The sequence below is a fragment of the Ochotona princeps genome, chromosome 2 (genome assembly GCF_030435755.1).
Source record: "Ochotona princeps isolate mOchPri1 chromosome 2, mOchPri1.hap1, whole genome shotgun sequence".
Classification (NCBI taxonomy): domain Eukaryota; kingdom Metazoa; phylum Chordata; class Mammalia; order Lagomorpha; family Ochotonidae; genus Ochotona; species Ochotona princeps.
In genome coordinates this window covers 52,646,494-52,663,515 of record NC_080833.1, presented here as the reverse complement: position 1 = coordinate 52,663,515, position 17,022 = coordinate 52,646,494, and the positions used below count along the sequence as shown (strand labels likewise).

General features: G+C 41.0%; 1 protein-coding gene across 2 annotated transcripts in view; it reads right to left on the bottom strand.

The window, feature by feature from the left end:
* The window catches only part of ROR1 (receptor tyrosine kinase like orphan receptor 1), a 404,802-nt gene that overhangs the window by 162,283 nt on the left and 225,497 nt on the right, over positions 1–17,022 (bottom strand). For both annotated transcript variants that reach the window (XM_058657531.1, XM_058657536.1), the window contains exon 2: positions 14,493–14,564. In XM_058657531.1, the coding sequence (XP_058513514.1) occupies positions 14,493–14,564 (72 nt within the window). The remainder of the gene's footprint in view (positions 1–14,492; positions 14,565–17,022) is intronic.

Genomic DNA, 17,022 nt, shown 5'->3' with positions numbered 1-17,022 from the left:
GTTAGCTTTTCTTATATAATAAACCACCCCTAAAATGTAACAGCTCAGAACAATAATTGCAATTCTGAGACTTAGCAATGTAGGTAGTATTCAGATACATGGTTCTGTTGCTAGCACTCAGCTCACACATGTGAACACAGTTAAGTGGCACATCAGCTGCGCACCCTCAGCCCTGATGGCTGACTGCGGCCTCCCATCTTCTAACAGTCAAGCCTGGCTTCTTCACAGGATGTCAGAACTCCAAAGAATAGCGGGAGAAGGCTAGCCCCAAAGTGCGTTCACTCCTCCAGCCTTTGCTTGCCTTTAATACTATCAGTGGACAATGCAAGTCACATGCTAAAGCACAGCGATACTACACAAGATGAGCACTCAAAGGGCCCCACGTCGTGCATGGCACAGTGCGTTAAGCTACTGCTTACAGCAGCGGGCGTCCATATCACAGCCACAGTTCAAGTCCTGGCTGCTTGGCTTCCAGTTCAGCTCCCTGTTAATAGTCCTGGGAAAGCAGAAGATGGCCCAAATACTTCGGTTCCTGCATCCACGTGGGACGGGGTTCTTGGCTCCTGGCTGCAGGTTGGCCCAGCCCCAGAGTATGTATTAGCAGGAAGCTGGAATCCAGCGCTCAGCTCAGACTTAAAGCCAGGCACTCCTAGACTTATGACAACCTATTCTTGCAAAAACATTCCATGAAACCGACTTTACTTCTTAGAGGGCAACATCCCCAGGGACCTAATCTCCTCTTACTGAACAGTATCTCTTCAAGGTTCCACCATCTTCTAACAGCATCATACTGGACTTTGGGATTCCAGCACATTAGCCCTTGGGGGAACACAATTAAACCATAACAGGAGTCAATGAGAATATAGACTTGGCAGCCAGAAAAAGCAAAACTTTGAACCGCGATTGTGCTATTTACTGAGTCACTTGACCTCAAACTTGGTTAACTGTCTATAAATGGGACATAAAATCCTTCCAGGGTTTTTATAATAACTGAAATGGTGTTCAGAAAGCATTAGCTTTGAGAGAGTACTTTCCACACAGTGTTCCTGAAAGAGGAATTTTCCATTTTTTACCACCGAACCCACATCATAATGCCAGGTACATGATTGGTGCTTAATAAATCCCTGTTGAATGAACCAGTGACTGTGAATGCTGGGTGGATACATTGAAATGAGAGTCATGGGAGAGATCCTTGGGAAGAATCCAGTGCTCTGGTTCCAGAAGAGAAGAATAGGTCATGTTCCAGAAGCTCTTGCAAGTCAATGTGCACTCTATACAGCCATGTTTCCACAGCCAGAGCAGGTCAAGTCTGAATTGGGACTCACAGACAATGGAATCACGTTGCAGAAAATACTTAGGAAATATGCTAGCATTCGTTGTAGTAACAGAGCAGATCCAGGAACCTTCCAAGGTATGTGGAGATTTGAACTTCTAACCTGCTAGACCAAGTAAGGCTTAGGGCATTTTTCAAAGCAAATAAGCATTTGATGGAATAAACTCAGACAACTAGATATTTAAGCATGTGGCCTGACAGAAACTGCCCTCAAGTAGTATTACTTAGAACTAAGGAGATGATTAGTGAACTTCTCATGGCCTTACAGGAAATCTTGCTTGGCACAGGAATGCAAAATTTCCCAATCTCATCTAAAAGAAATTTCCCTACACTCCACTGCATCATTATGATGTCTATAATGGGTTGCAGAGCTCATGTCTGCTGAAGGCTTTACTGCCTTTCTCCTTTTGTAGGTTCTTCTACCCAAATAAGGGACTTGCTCTGTTGCAGATCAACTTTCACAAACTCAGAAAGACTAACATGGAGTCACAACCCTCAAGTACCCACAGAATAAGGCCGAGGTGAAATGCTGAGCTCTACTTCACCCAGCAATTAGCTGCTCCAAAAATCCTCTAGTTCCTAGTCCTCCAGTGTAACACCTATCTCAACTGGAACAAAATAATCTTGCATATATCCATACTGATATATGTGAAAATAATTGTTTAAAGTTTCTCTTTTCCACTAAATAATTGAGTATACAAAAGCAAGACTGATTCTGTCTTGCTAATTGTTCAGCCCCGGAACAGTCCTTGTCTGTGATCAAAATATTTGATAAACACATGAATCTAAAGCACTTATTGGAAAACTTCAAGTCACTTCAGAGGAATATACTGGTTAAGCACAAGAGGTATGAATTCTAGGTTCACTACTTTGCACTTTGGGCAAATTACTTAAATCTCTTCTATTAGTTTCCTAATGCTATTGGAACAAATTCTCACAAACTTAGTGGCTTAAAACAGCAAAAATATTTTCTCACACAGCTGTGGAAGCTAGAAGTCTAAAACCTAACAGAGCCACACTGCCTGTGTTTAGGCTCTGCAGCAGAATTTGATTTTTGCCTCATCACCCTAGCTTTCCTGAGCTTGTAGCCATATCACTCCAACACCTGCCTTTACCTTCGCATCGCCTGCTCCTTGGGTTTGCATGAAAGCTACCTTTTCCACTCTCCTAGAAATACTAACATTGGAATCATAACCTGATAATGCATGAAGGTTAATTGCATGTGAAAATATCCATTTTTCCTAAGAAAGTAAAGTTCACAGCTTTCAGTGATTTGCACATGAGCAGCTTGTCTGTAGGTCACAATCAACTATTTTTCTCCAAGACTGTTTTTCATCTATAAAAGGAACTTATAATCTCCCATTCTCATGAGGGTTAAGTTTGACAATTAGCACAATTCATGGCACATCAAAAATCCTCAATAGATGGTAGGTAACAGATGGTATAATTAATGTTACAGGGAAGTAGTACTCTGGCAATCCATATAGAACAAGTGATGGAGTTATGCCAGCATATTCAGACATTTAAACAATATCTATATCAAGATCTGTCATTCTATATACATGCATTCAATCAGGGCTGGGGCCTGCACTCAGCTTTCTTACAGACATCATTACATTCCATACTCACAATGATAGACAAAAACAAACAAACAAAAACAGAGAGACCTTAAAGCTCAACTTTCAAAAGCCTAAAGTTAGCCTAAGAGCTTAAATATAAACCAGAAACCTTTTGCTCTAAACCCTGGTCTTTCCTCTATAACCTTAGAAAATTAAGGACAGAGATGGAGAAAGTTCTGAGTACCTATCCCTACAAAAACCACATGTTACAATATCATTGAGTTGAATTACAGAGCAGATAAATCTGGAAGGACTCCAGAACAGTGGTTCCAACACTGTTGTAAACTAGAATGGTTAGGGAGCTCAAAACACAAGCTGCCCACCACACCATGAAAGCAGAGTAGGGATGTGGGCTGGGATGATTCCAGACAGGTGATTCTGGCCAAAGCCAGCATTAAGGATAGCTGCTCTATCTGTGGTCTTAAAATGTTGGTGGTCATCAGAATCATCTCAAAAGTTAGTAAAACTGGAGAGGGTTAAGCTGGAATCTCCTTCAAGGCATGTGTCTCTTTCACCTGACCTTAATACTCAGCAAAATTTGAGGGCATCTATGCTGCAGCATATTTCAGCTCCTGTGTTCTGATTTTCACAACTCATTCATTTTTGGACTTAGCTAAACACCCTGTGCAAGATGTTGGTGGTTTTGGAATGCACAGATAAAACATAATTCCTGATCCCAAGAGCTTACAGCCTAATGAGTCGTTCCAAGTTCTCTCAAAGCCTTCTCCACAGTTCTCTGTTGGGCCGATCTTCTACCAGAAATAGGAAATCCATGAGGTCTGCTTGAACTGATGATGTTCAATACATGAGTCTACAAGAGGAAAGAAGAGGAAGGGAGGTCCAGGAAGAGTATTATGAAAATAAGCCCTACCTGTCTGTGTGCTGAGAAACAGGGATGGCTCCCCAAGGGGAAAGGTGGAGTCAGGAAGGGTTTCTCAGAAGCCAAGAAGTCTAAGAAGAGTCTATAGGAATGGCAAAGGGCTGGGGAGGGTGTTCTCATCACACAGCACAAAGTTTGTGCGGAAGCCTAAAACAGCGTGAGGAATGATGACTAGCTTGGCTATAAGCATAACAAGCAGGGTGGAGGAAGAGAAGCAGTGGGAACTGGAGCAGGAGCTGCATGGTAAAGTAGTTCTTTAGAATGCTTTTCTCCATTAGCCATGAAGCGTCTAAGTCCGAAAATCATTAGGAAAGGTTTGCTCAATGCCATGGGTACAGGAACAGCATGCCTGTCTATAACTTAAGTGAGCACAACCTCAATCCCACAGGCTTCTGGAGGCATCCTCAGGTTAAACTCTGAAATCACATCTGAAGTCGGGTCACTAGGCAGTTGCTTCAACAGAAGACAGGTTTAAACCCAAACTGAAAGACACACGGGTAAGGAAAAAGACAGCCTGGGAACATTAAGAAATTCGCTATTGAGTCCAAAAATGTGCCTTGTTTTAGTCAGGAATTACCAAAAATAGCACCAAGCAAGTAAGGAATCTGGGACCAGTGACAGCTGGTGGATAAATATCTATCCCAGATCTAAATGATAAAACCAGGAGCATTAAAAATTTCCAAGCTCGTTCCATCGCACTTCTGTCACTAGCGCAGTGATTGCTGTTGGGGGAGGTGCTGGGCTCTATGCTTCTCTCCTGTCCAAGTTGGTTTATGCAGAATGCCTTCAGGGTCTGGTTCCTCTAAGCTGAATGCCTCAATGATAGCAGTAGAAAGGGGGTGTGAGGACTGATGCGAGAGATTGAGTGCCAAGAGCTGAAACTGGAACGACCAGGTGGAAAAGGCACTGAGTACAGAGGAAGACAGTCTCTGCTCCAGAGGTAGTGTCTCACAGAAATCTCTCTCCCAAGCGAGCAGGCTTGGAAGAATTCAAGAGCACCATGGAGTTGTAGTAGGGACTTTCCTATTAATGTACTTCTATCTGTTAGTAGAGAATAATAAAGAAGCCTATACTCATTCCTAGGTGCTATTATTATCCTGTTCACAGTCATCTGTACTCTCATTGCATTTTGCACTTCAAGTTAATTAACCAATAAGGTCGCCATTGGCGTTAGGCCAACCACACTTAGCATTTCTTTGCATCTGTACGTGTACAATCTTCAAAGCCATTTGATTCAGAGGCTCTGGACTGCATCATTCATAATCTCAACAGCCAAAGAAGCTATTCAAGAAATAGAAGGCTTATCTCAGGCCTGTCCTAGCCTACTTCCTCACTTGTTACTGGGAGCACGTTCCCTCTGCAATCTGACAGATCCCATAGCCTTGTCTTAGTGGGTTCTTTCCCTAGAGTGAAGAGACTGGTCAAGTTCAGAAGATTAGCAAAGGCCCCAGAGAGAAAGAGGGAGGGAGGCAGGAGGGAGGGAAGAGAGAGAGATAGAGAGAGAAAGTGTGAGAGTCAGTGAGTTGCCTGGTTGGGGTGGACTGAGTGCCCTGTCACAGGCTTCCAGGCTAGGTTTCAGGCAAAGGGAGCAAGAGTGAGTTGTCAAGGAAGGATAAAGCAGAGATAGCAGAGCTGGCAGAGCTATATCCAGATCCCTTCTCTCCCAGAAAGAAGGTATTCTTCTCACTGCTTCTAGGCATAGACTTGGAAAATGTAAACATTGTTATAAAGCAGGGGTGGGGAACACTCCGCCTGTGGGTCTATAAGGTCTGTGAAATGTCTGGTCCTGCCAAGGCAACTGCAGGCAGGACTCAAAATTTAATAAATCTACAGCCGGTTAATTTTTAAGTTGATAATTTTGTACGGCTCATGAATTATGCTATAAATATCCAAATGGCTCAAGGCAGATTCCCCACCCCTGCTCTAAAAGCAAAGGAAACTGACAGTTGAGTTTCACATTGTATTTTAGGAAAAGTTTCTTTTAAGAGATGACAATGACACCAAAACCTGGAGAATGCAAGCGGCAAGGAAATGCATTCTGGGTAGAAGGAAGACTATTTGCAAACTGACACTGACCAGGGAAGAGCTTGCCTTGTTGGAGGAACCCAAAGACAGCCAGTGTGGTGGGTTTAAAGCCAGTCCAGGACATAACGCGAGATGAAGTTCAAGAGATAAGGGCCACAGCTGGACCACCAGGAACTCATAGGAATGTCTTACCTGAAACCCCTAAGCTGGGGTCCCTGAAATGTTCAGTGGTTCTCTTGTCTTCTTCCATATAAACTGTTACCAAACAATAACCCCTTTTGAGCTTTTGGCTTTAATCACAAAACTTTTCTCCACAGAATGGAAATTACTGTAGTTACTGGCATTCTCTGAAATTTAATGATCAGATAATAATCAGTAATTATAAAGCCCTGCACATAAGATACTTCACATATTTCAAGGCACTGTACACACCCATAAGCACATATAACCAGTTTTTAGAAATATGCTGTTTTAGAAAAAAAGAAGCTCCAAGAATTTCGAAGCCAGAAGGACAAGAGACCATCTCATCACTCAGCGAGGAGGAAATTCAGGTTAAGAGATCTATTTAAGGCCTTCACAACTGTTTCACAAGTGGAAATAGGGAGGAACCATGCAGGTAAGCCTCGTGTGTGATTTACAAGTATTTATGGCCACAGTATAAAGGATCAGGCAAATTGTTTTAATAATATTTTCCTCTTATTTCAATGTATAGTGAAAATATTGCCATTTCAATATGTAATCAATGTAAAAATTAAGATGTTATGAAGTTCTTTTTCATATCAAGGCCTTGAAATCTAGTGTGTTTTAAAAATTATTGTTATGAGGGAGAGAAAGAGACTCTATTCATCCTCTCACTGCTTCACTACCCACCTGACCTCAACAGCTTGGGCTAGCTCAGGTGGAAGCAAAAGGTGGGAACTCAATTCAGGTCTCCCACAGGGTTGGTAGGGAGACACAAGTTTTTGAGCTATCACCTGCTGCTGCACAGGGGGTCCTTAAACTGGATGCAGAGTTGATATTTGAACCCAGGCACTGTGATCTGGGATGTCAGTATTCCAAGCAATATCTTAATCACTATGTCAAGTGCCCAGCCCAGAGTTGTGTGTTTTATACTACATCTCATTTTGGACTCAACACATTCCATGTTTAACAGTGGGAAACAGTGGCTACTGTGGTCATCCAGGCAACATTACAGCCTGATAAGGGAGGTGGCCAGAAAAAGGATTAATGCCTTCCTTTGAACAAATGAAAACCCTGAGCCCAGAGCATAAGAGATTGCCACTCCAGTGCACAACAGAGCTGGGAGTAAGTACAGCATGGATTCCTCCCAGATCATGCTTCCTTCCATTAAGGATCTAGAAAAGGAGTGGGGACAAGCAAACTACCAATAGTTTGCACCTATCAATATGACAGACTGTGACAGGGCTTTCTACTTTATTGAATCCTTACTACAATCCTTTGAGTCCATAGTATTTCTCCCATATTCCCATACAAGTCAGAGCCTACAAGTGCTTTAGTACTTGATGATGATAAGATGAAATACTTGAAGGAAAATAAATGATGCTATCAATTTTAGAAATATGTTGCATAAGGTCCAAACCTGCTTAACTTGAGTGACCTTAAACATGACAGGACTACCTCAGGAATTCCACAAGCGATTTTTGAAACCAGTACCACTTTTTTTCCCCTTAAGATTTGTTTATTTTTATTTAATTTATTTTTATTTATTTATTAAGATTTACAGAGATAAGGAGAGACAGAAAGAAAGATCTTTTGTCTGCTGGTCCTCTCCCCAAGGGGCTGCAATGGCTGGAACTGAGCTGATCTGAAGCCAGGAGCTTCAGGATCTGTCACATGGGTGCAGGGTCCTAAGGCTTTGGGCCGTCCTCCACTGCTTTCTCAGGCCACAAGCAGGGTGCTGGATGGGAAGCGGAGAAGCCAGGACATAAACCGGTGCCCTTGTGGAATGCTGGCACATGCAAGGAGAGTATTTAGCCACTAGGCTATCTTGCCAGGCCCTAGCTACCACTTTTAAAGATGGACTTAAGGCAGGATAAGGTCTCAGAGACTCCAGTCTCTGGAGGTCTGTCTTGTCTGTTTGCCAAACATGAATGTTCCCAATCCAGTCTACCCTACCTACCTATCGTAGTCCTCTGCCATTGCTCCAAATACTTGACTCAGATACGCCAATCAGACTGGGAATCAAGCTTCCAGCTACAAGGAATTAATACCACTTCAGTAGACTATGTGCCAAGAACAGTCAAGTAATAGAAATGAAGGACAAGAGGAAGAAGCCACTCCTGAGCTCGAGAACTGATCTTAGTCCCGGATGGTACAGTTCTGAGGGAAGAAACAGGCTCTGGGGCTGGTATGAGGGCATGTCTGTCTTTTAGATCCGTTCAAAGAGTTATCACAACACAGAGTGACCCTGCTGGTCAGTCAGGACAATGGCCTGTGATGACAGACACAGTCATCCCCCCTCAAAGGTGAGCAACAGGGAGCTCAGATTCAAAATAACAGCAGCACCAATGTGCTTAAGAACCCAGCTTCTTTGCACTTCTCTATTGTGTGTAAGGCTGTAAGCGGGTCATTCAGGAAAGCAAGCCAGGGAAAAAGGACCCCCACCTTGAGTCTGTCAGTACAGAGAACCATTTGCAGTTGGAAGCAGGCCTTGGTATTTTATTTAAGCATTACCTCCTCCCTTTCTGCTACCTACTGGTGCAATTTCCAGTTCTTTCTCCAAAAGAAACATTTGGCTTTCTATAGAGAACCTCTGAGACCTCTTGTGCCTGATTCTGGAAGACTAGGAAAGATGCCCTTATCATACTCACCCCAACATTCCCTGGGGAAGCTGAGGTGGATACCCTATAGATGGATTTATTTTAGGTAGGACTGGCCTCTGAAGCATTTGTTTCAGAAATTAGCCCCGTGACCCAACAATAGTAGCTTTCAAGTGCTCTTCCCAGGTGGCCATGTCTCTTTTAAATTTCATTTCCTGCTGGAAAGGATAAACAGGTAACTATTTAATGCTTCTGACTGGACTCCTTTAAGTCCTTTAAGAAATCTGGGAGCTGAGTGAGGCTGGGGATTCAGAGAAGGATGGATGAATAGAACAGAGTAGCCAGGTGAAGCAGAAGGCATTCCAGCATGCCAACTAATAGGTTTTCATTTGCTGCTCCTCCCTGCCTGTATAAGAAACTGCTGCATAGTAGGAGAGATATGCATGCAGGGATATAGTGCACTCAGCCACCACGCAGGACCCGCAACCTTGGACTGGATCTTGAACCTTTCTAGGAATGTTGACATTGCCATTCACTCTGTGATCCTCAGTCAAGTCCTGACACCCCTATGAGTTTCAGGTGCCTATCTGTTCTACTACACTGCATGGTATGAATCTGAATAATGTATGCAACATACTTAAGAAGTGCCACACACAGTATTCATTAATTGATACAGCTTAAACAAACAACTTGAAAACATATTTCCTTCTGTATGACAGGCAGGTGTTGTGTTAGGCAATAAAGACACAGCAATGAATAAGAAAATCAGGACTTAACAGAAGTGGCACAATATAGATATTCAGTACCACATGGTAATAATTCTGATCAAAATTGACATGCGATAATATGCTATCCCACACAGGAAACATTTAGGCTACTGTTGGTGGTATGGACAATGGGGTTTTGGAAGGATTTTTTTCATCTGTCTTTCTCACCCTTTGGAAGGTTCACCAAGACAGGAATACTGCTGGTCCTAATTAGTAGGAGGCTCACTGGGGACACTGCAGGGAAAGAAAGGGGAGGTGGAAACAGGATGAAGGTGATTCTCACGTACTGAGGAGTAACCAAGTGAACATTAATCTGAGGAAATCCATGTACAAACCATGGCAGAGACTAGAGTCAGAATGCTACATGTAAGGAGTTAGAGGCAGATTGTGAAACCAATAATAGATAAGTACTGGTACTCAAATGGAGTATCAAGCACCATGACTAGGGATGAGGTCAGAGGAGTCAGTAGAATTGAGACTATGTAAAATTTGTCTAAGACGTGTCACTTGCATGGGTGAATACTGATGTATGGACAGCTGGTAGTGTGGGATGATTTATCAGGATATGAAGTCTCTATTCAACCCTAAGATAAACCCACTTTCCCAAACTGCAAAGTGCCTACAATTTGCTTTCTATCAAGCCCAAAGTAGTAATCATATTAACAGAATCCGGCTTTCATTTGTTTATTCTCCAATTAGTTTATCTAATTCACTAGTTAGATGAATTTTCTCAATAACGCTATGAGATAAGTATTTTCATGATCCCATATTACATATGAAAAGATCACAGCACGGCACATTGGGTAACTCTCCAAAAGTCACACAGTTAATAGGTGATAGTTTCGGAATTCAAGTCCATTCTCTAAGCCATTGAATTTTCTCAAATTGATCTTCCAACTCACTATTATTTCTTTTTAGCTGATTCCATCCACTCTTTAATCCATTTGATGAATTTTCTCTAACCCTACTTTTTAATCCCAGAATTTCCATTTAGTTTCTCTGAAATCTGCCCATGTTTTTGATCATACTACCCTATATTTGTCTTTAGATTTTATTTCCTGTTTCAGCATGAAACATCTTCAACATGTACACTCTCTCCATTTGGTCTGAAGTCTTCCTAAGATAAAGACTCCTCCATGTGTTTTGTCTTCTGACTCTTGCTAATGGTGGCTTTCTCCCCTTTCTTACGCACAGGAAGATTTTTAAAAGTAAACTTTCACCACGGCTTTCTCATTGTTATTTTTCCTTTTTGTTTTTATACACACACTGGGTTGCTGAGACATTAGGCTTGCCACTGTCAGGTTTTCATCATGTAACTAATTCACCCCAAGGTCATATGTTATTGTCCTGATTTGTGGCTCAGGCAATTCATGAGAAAGACCCAAACCTATTTCTATGAATAGCAAAAGTTGAGGTTTTGATTTCTCATTGGGTGATCCTGATGGCTCAGGGTGGTGGATAGATTTCCACACAATGTTATCAGCAGAATTTTCATATGTCTTCAACCCTTATCTCTATGGAATAATGAAATTCCTGTCCCAGGAAGCATATATATTTCCCCAAATTTTCTAGGACATTTTGCTTAATTCCTCTTCACTGACCTTCACTATAATATTGAATTTATTCCTCATTTGGAGCCTGGAAATTGTTCCTTTTAATGTACCAAACTAGAAACAGATTCTTTTTAAGTTTTGCTTTATTACTAATTGACATATCATAGAAGGTAATATGATGGTTTGATACTTCACAATTGTGGAAATACCATATCATGCCCATTAGCATTTCCTTCATCTCATTTAGCATTTCTCTGTGGTCAGAGTATTTAAAAATTTCTCTTCAAAGTCTATTTTAAAATATACACCTTATATCCAGCTGAAAGTGAATGTTATTGATAAATGAGATGTTGGCTCCCTATCCTGTTAACAGAATTTGACTCTGTGCCTGGGCTTTTGAGTTAATATGCTATTCTCCAGGTTATCCCATGTTGCTAGAAATGACAGCATTTCCTATTTATTCTCAATACTAAATTGTATTCCATTGTGTACCACTTAATTTGTTCAACTGATAAAAACTGTGGCTCTTGCTTCCATGACTGGGCTACTGTGGATAATACAGCAATGAATGGATTTTTTTAAATCACTGTACATTTCCAACAGCACCTTTGTCATTTGAAGGAATGCTCTTGGTAGCTCAACCAGATCGACTGGAAGACTTTTTATTATTTACTTAGGTAGCAGTCTTTCTAGTCAGGCTCTGAATTGGAGGACAAAGGCCTCTGCCTGATTTATATGCAGATTCTAATTCTTCTTAGAGTTCTAGAGCAGAGTAGGAATCAACAGGGATTTGATCAATGAAAAAATAATCAATTTTCTCTGTCATTAATGGGAGCTAAAGGCCACACATCAAGTATCTTCTGAAGAAAGATGCTGCTAACAATCCCTGCTATGCTGTCTGTGCTCCCTGGAAGGATGTTCTCTGGGGTCTGCCATCGTATTGTCCATTTGCCAGCAGGTTCACTAAAGTCTACAGTAGTTCTTCAAGGACAACTGCTACTAATTGTAGTGCCCGTCTGGCAGAAATACTAAATCTGGCAGGTTGAGTTCTTGATCAATGGTTCTGCTGTCTTTCTTAGCATATATTCATTAATAACAGGAAGAATGTGGGGCAGGCACAGCAGTATACAGGTAAATTCTCCATTTGTAGTGCCAGCATCCCATACAGGTACAGTTCTAGTCCCAACTGCTCCATGTCTGATCCCGCTCTCTGCTTATGGCCTGGGAAATCAGCGGGTACGGCCTGAGTTCCTGGATCTCTTCACCTGTGTGGGAGACCCGGATGAAGCTCCTGGCTCTCAGCCCCACATCAGCTGAGCTCTGGCATTTGCGGTCACTTGGAAGTGAACCAGCAGATGAAAAATCCCTCTCTCTGTCTCTTTCTCTCTTTGTAAAAAAATCTGCCTTGAATCAAATACATTTTTTTTTAAATGAAGGCTGCAATAGTATGATGTTTCTGTTGGTGCAGGAGTTAGCAAAATAAATGCGTTGCACACTGTAGACATTATGTTGATATTTATGTTGATATCTTTCCCAGCAAAAAAATCCATAATTTTTTTTGAAAACACATTATTTCCTAGACATTATATCTGATGATGGAGAAGGAAAGGAGTGGCACACAGTGCCTGTATTAATTCCTCACTACAAAAATAATGCCGAAGTCTAATTTGGACGATAGGAAAACATGATTGTGTCTTTGGTAGACAAAAGTAACTGTTTTTGCTTTGTTTTGTTTTTAGCTCTCTTGCACAACATGGTAAATACTGCTAATAGCTGAATACTGTACATGTGAATTTTGCAGAGAACTTAGCTCTTGAATGTTCTCAGCACAGAGGATCCACACGTCTGATGGATGTGTTCATTGGCTTACATTGGCCATTCCACATTGCATTAACAGATCTTGACATACTTTGTATTCACTCTGTAAATCTATACAGCAATAGTTTTTCAATATGTAATTTAAAAAGAATAATCCTAAATACATGCTTTAATTTAAGATGCTTTAAGATGAAAAGGCATCTCATTTCATTCTGCCATCCTAACATGTATTAGTAATGAAATAACGTATCTTCTCAGAGAGGAAGCACAATTCCCAGGGAACATAGCAGCAGATAAAGAAAGCTGATCATAGAAAGCACTTTCTAACAATGACTTTTCAGTTCCTTTCACCACTGTAATCCCAGACCCAAGAAACATGTCTGCACTGAAGTAAAATCTCTATAAACTTATTATATTTGTAAAAATTCTATAAATTTATTGGTTATTATTGTTTTGTTAGTTATATTGTGTGTGGGAAGTCCCTCATTAGATAAAGTGTGACATAATTTCACACATACTCATTGAGGACTTCCTATGAACAAATCTGTATTAGATTCCATAATGAAGAAAACAAAAAGCAATATAGAAATCCTGTTTGCAAGGAACTTCCAGGCTTAAGAATGAAGGGGAGGCAGACAGGTAACTAACTCACCATGATCTAATCTAGATGAGGAAGGAAGAGCAGAGAAAAGGGCTGCGGGAGCTATCCCAAGAAGAAGGATACTCCCTGCTCAGGGGTTAGACGTACCTGTGGTTAGTACAGAACTGTTGTTCAGCCTGGAAAGAGCAGCAATTTGTTGGCGCTCAGAAGGGAGAGAATAGGTGTAGGCAAAAAAGGAAGGGCAATGCAAAGTGTAAAGATTGCCACTAGATTCAGGGGGTCAAAAAGCACAGGCTGCATGAAGGTACTTTGCAAAGTTCATATAAAATGGAGTTACAAGATAAGTTTATTTCAGTGCAAAAAATTTTTTGAAATCCATGAGTAGCTTTTTTTTTCATAATACGTATTTTCCACAAACTTTTGGAAGTTCCGGTGTCTCAGACATTGACTGGCAATGCATAAAAGGGCCTAAGAGGAAATAAAGGTGACTAAAAAAAGGGAAATTGAGCCAGATTGCAGGGACTTTCAGTGGATTTGGACCTGACTGACCACTCCAAGGCATAGGATGTCTGCAGAGTAGCCAATGCTTAGCGTACAACGGGGCTTAATGAATGCCAAACAATAACCGTGAAGCAGGAACCTGCTCCCCACGTGCACACAGGAAGCTGCCATCTGCACAGGCATGCAATTACAGACATTCCAAATACTCCATCCTGAACCCTGCAAGCACATCAAATACTCATTGTAAAAGGTCACCCAGCAAACAGCTCTGATCAATCCTGGCTCCGGCTGAATCAAATCCCCTAAATAAGATCCACTAGATGTAGTGTCAGGAAGGTCACAAACCACCCTATTTCACATCTTGAAACATTTTTACCATGTGGAACATTTTAGAGGAAAAGTGAAAGGAGTGGGGGCGGGGGAGGGGAGGGTGAAGAACCTCTCCAGAAATAATACAGTTCCAAGTAATTAAATGTTAAACAAAGTAAGCTAGAGATTTATTTTGGCCACTTTAGTGTTCTGAAGACCAGTTGATTGCAAAGAAGCCATGCCAGGATTAAAAATGGAGTTTCTCACCTCCCTTCCCACCTCCCCTTTGCGTCCCCCACTGCATACCTTTGTCGAGTTCACTTGAAATGTTCCATGATGAGGTAGGCACTAACTCAGCAGTGACTGACAGCTCTGTTTCTGAAAGGAGAAAGAAGGGAAGGGAGAAAGACGAGGGCATTATTAAACATACTAACTTATGGGCTGTTAGAGGCATTATAGGACATTAGCAATGGGAGAGAGGCTACCACAATCCCAAAGCTTATCAAACTGGTTTGGCTGCTACAGCTTTCAGGCCCAGGCATCTGCATTTTAGACACCAACCAAAGATCTCTTGAACAGATTTGAAGATTCTTACTTCAAAGCACTACCTTGAAAATAACAAAAATCATATGAACAATAACAAAACAATATTACGTTGAAAAAATTACATTAACCAACATAATTCTTCCTTTTGTTGGTAGAACAAAAACAGTCTTACATTAAGCATACATATAGTCTACTTATGAAAATTGGAACACCAATGCACCTGTCACTGATTTCATTGGTACTTATCTGTGAATGTATCTGAATTTCAAGTCATCTGTAATAACTCAGTTTAAAAGATAATTTTTAAAGTTACTACAAAACAAACATGTAACACTCTACAAAGATTTAAATGTTTTCAATAATAGACTATATATATATATACACACATACACACACACATATATATACAAATTATAGCTGTTGTTTGTGACAATTTGAGTTATATTATCCTAGTAACATATTTCAGTAGGGTTAAACTAACTTCTCTTTTAGCTATGTCTACACACACACACACACACACACACACTCACTAACTACACCAATTATACAGAACACTGGACCGTTCAGGGCCCTGGGTCATCAAATATATGGCATACAAGCACTCAATTTCCCACCTTAAAACCCATTGCAGACATCATTAACCAATTTTTACTCTTTTTGCTTATACACCCAAATCATGCTATAGGCATTTTATAATTTTTACCATAATATTCTAGGTAGCCAATAAAACTGGGTATGAGCTAGAATGCAAAGTGAACTGGAATAAAGGGAAAAAACAGACTTAAAATCAAGGTCTGTCTGACTCTACCACCCACACACTTTCCAGCAACCCATGGTAGGACTAGTCTAGGACACCTACCTGGTTTTTGTATCCATTTAACCTTGGCCTCACCTTTATACAGATAGAAGAACACTTTCTACATTTCCCTTTTCATGGATGGTGATTGTGTGCTAGATGGCCATAGAAACCACACAACCTCATCACTGACTGAGCTTCACCAAAGACAGGATGTTTACCCACAGAGACCTTGCAGAAGACTACGTCTAGTCAGCCTACCTGCCAACAGCAGAGACAGAAGAGTTGTTTGCTTTGTTCAGTCCTCCTAGGATGACCTAAAAGCAGTCGGGAAAAATGGTGGCAAACCATATACACTGTCCCTTCCATTAGAGGTCTCCTACATCCTTAACCTAGACCAGAAGATTGCTCTAAGGGGACCTGAAGTCAGACAGGCAGTATGGCATGGATCTGAAAGCATACAACATTGGCAATCAGAAACCAAAGGGAAAAATGGACTCCATTAGGAAAAACTGCTTCACAAAGACCTATAAGAAAAAGGAAGGGGCTTCTGTGATCAATCTGGTATAGTTTCAAGGTGGTTTGTCCTCAGAAAGTTCATGTGATGGAAACATGGTCCCCAGTGCCACAGGATGGAGAGGTGGCAGAAGTTTTTTAAGAGCTTCATGACCTCTTCTCTTCATAAAGCTTCCAGCCATAAGTAACAATACAAAAGACTGAGAAACAGCCCCTTATCCTATGGATGAACATTTCCTGCAGGTGACTTTGCCAGGAAACAAACTGTCTACATTTCTGTGGCTTCTGAAGATGACTGATTGCAGCTCCACCATGCCCCATTCCAACCCTGCTGCCACCTCCTTTGGCTTTCTCAATAATGATAACCTGTGTTTAGAATATTCTGGATTACTGTGGCCCAACCTATAAAAAGGTTCATCACATATTCCAGTTTCTAGACTTCAGGGAACTTGGGAATAGAGGAAAGTCTGCTTAAGTGTCATTTCAGACAAGTAAGCAAAGAATGGGAAGCGGTGAGATTAAGACAGACCTTGACAGCATTTACATTCGATATTTTCATAGCTTCATCTTACTGCTGCTCTCAGTTAAATTGCCAGAAATGTAAGTTTCATTTTACAGTATCAGCTTTATAGAAAGTTAGCTTTATGTCACTTGGTTTTTCCAACATGAGTTTGAAATGCTAATTGAACATAATTTGGGGCCAATGACAAATGAATAGAGGCTTGGCATTGCAAAAGGGATAATTGTTCCATGTGTGTCCCTAGACACTAATTACCACTCAGTTCTTGGTCAACAGCAATGATAATCTCAATCTTTAAGCTCATTAAGTGACTGTGTTGTTTCTCAGGAACTTTATTCTTGGCTTCAACATTCATTCCTTTGGATAACCACATGTTTGGCTGCTTAGATAAAATGATCATAAAGACAGATAAATATTTTTACATGTAAATGGTTTCCCTGGAATAAGTCATATTCTGT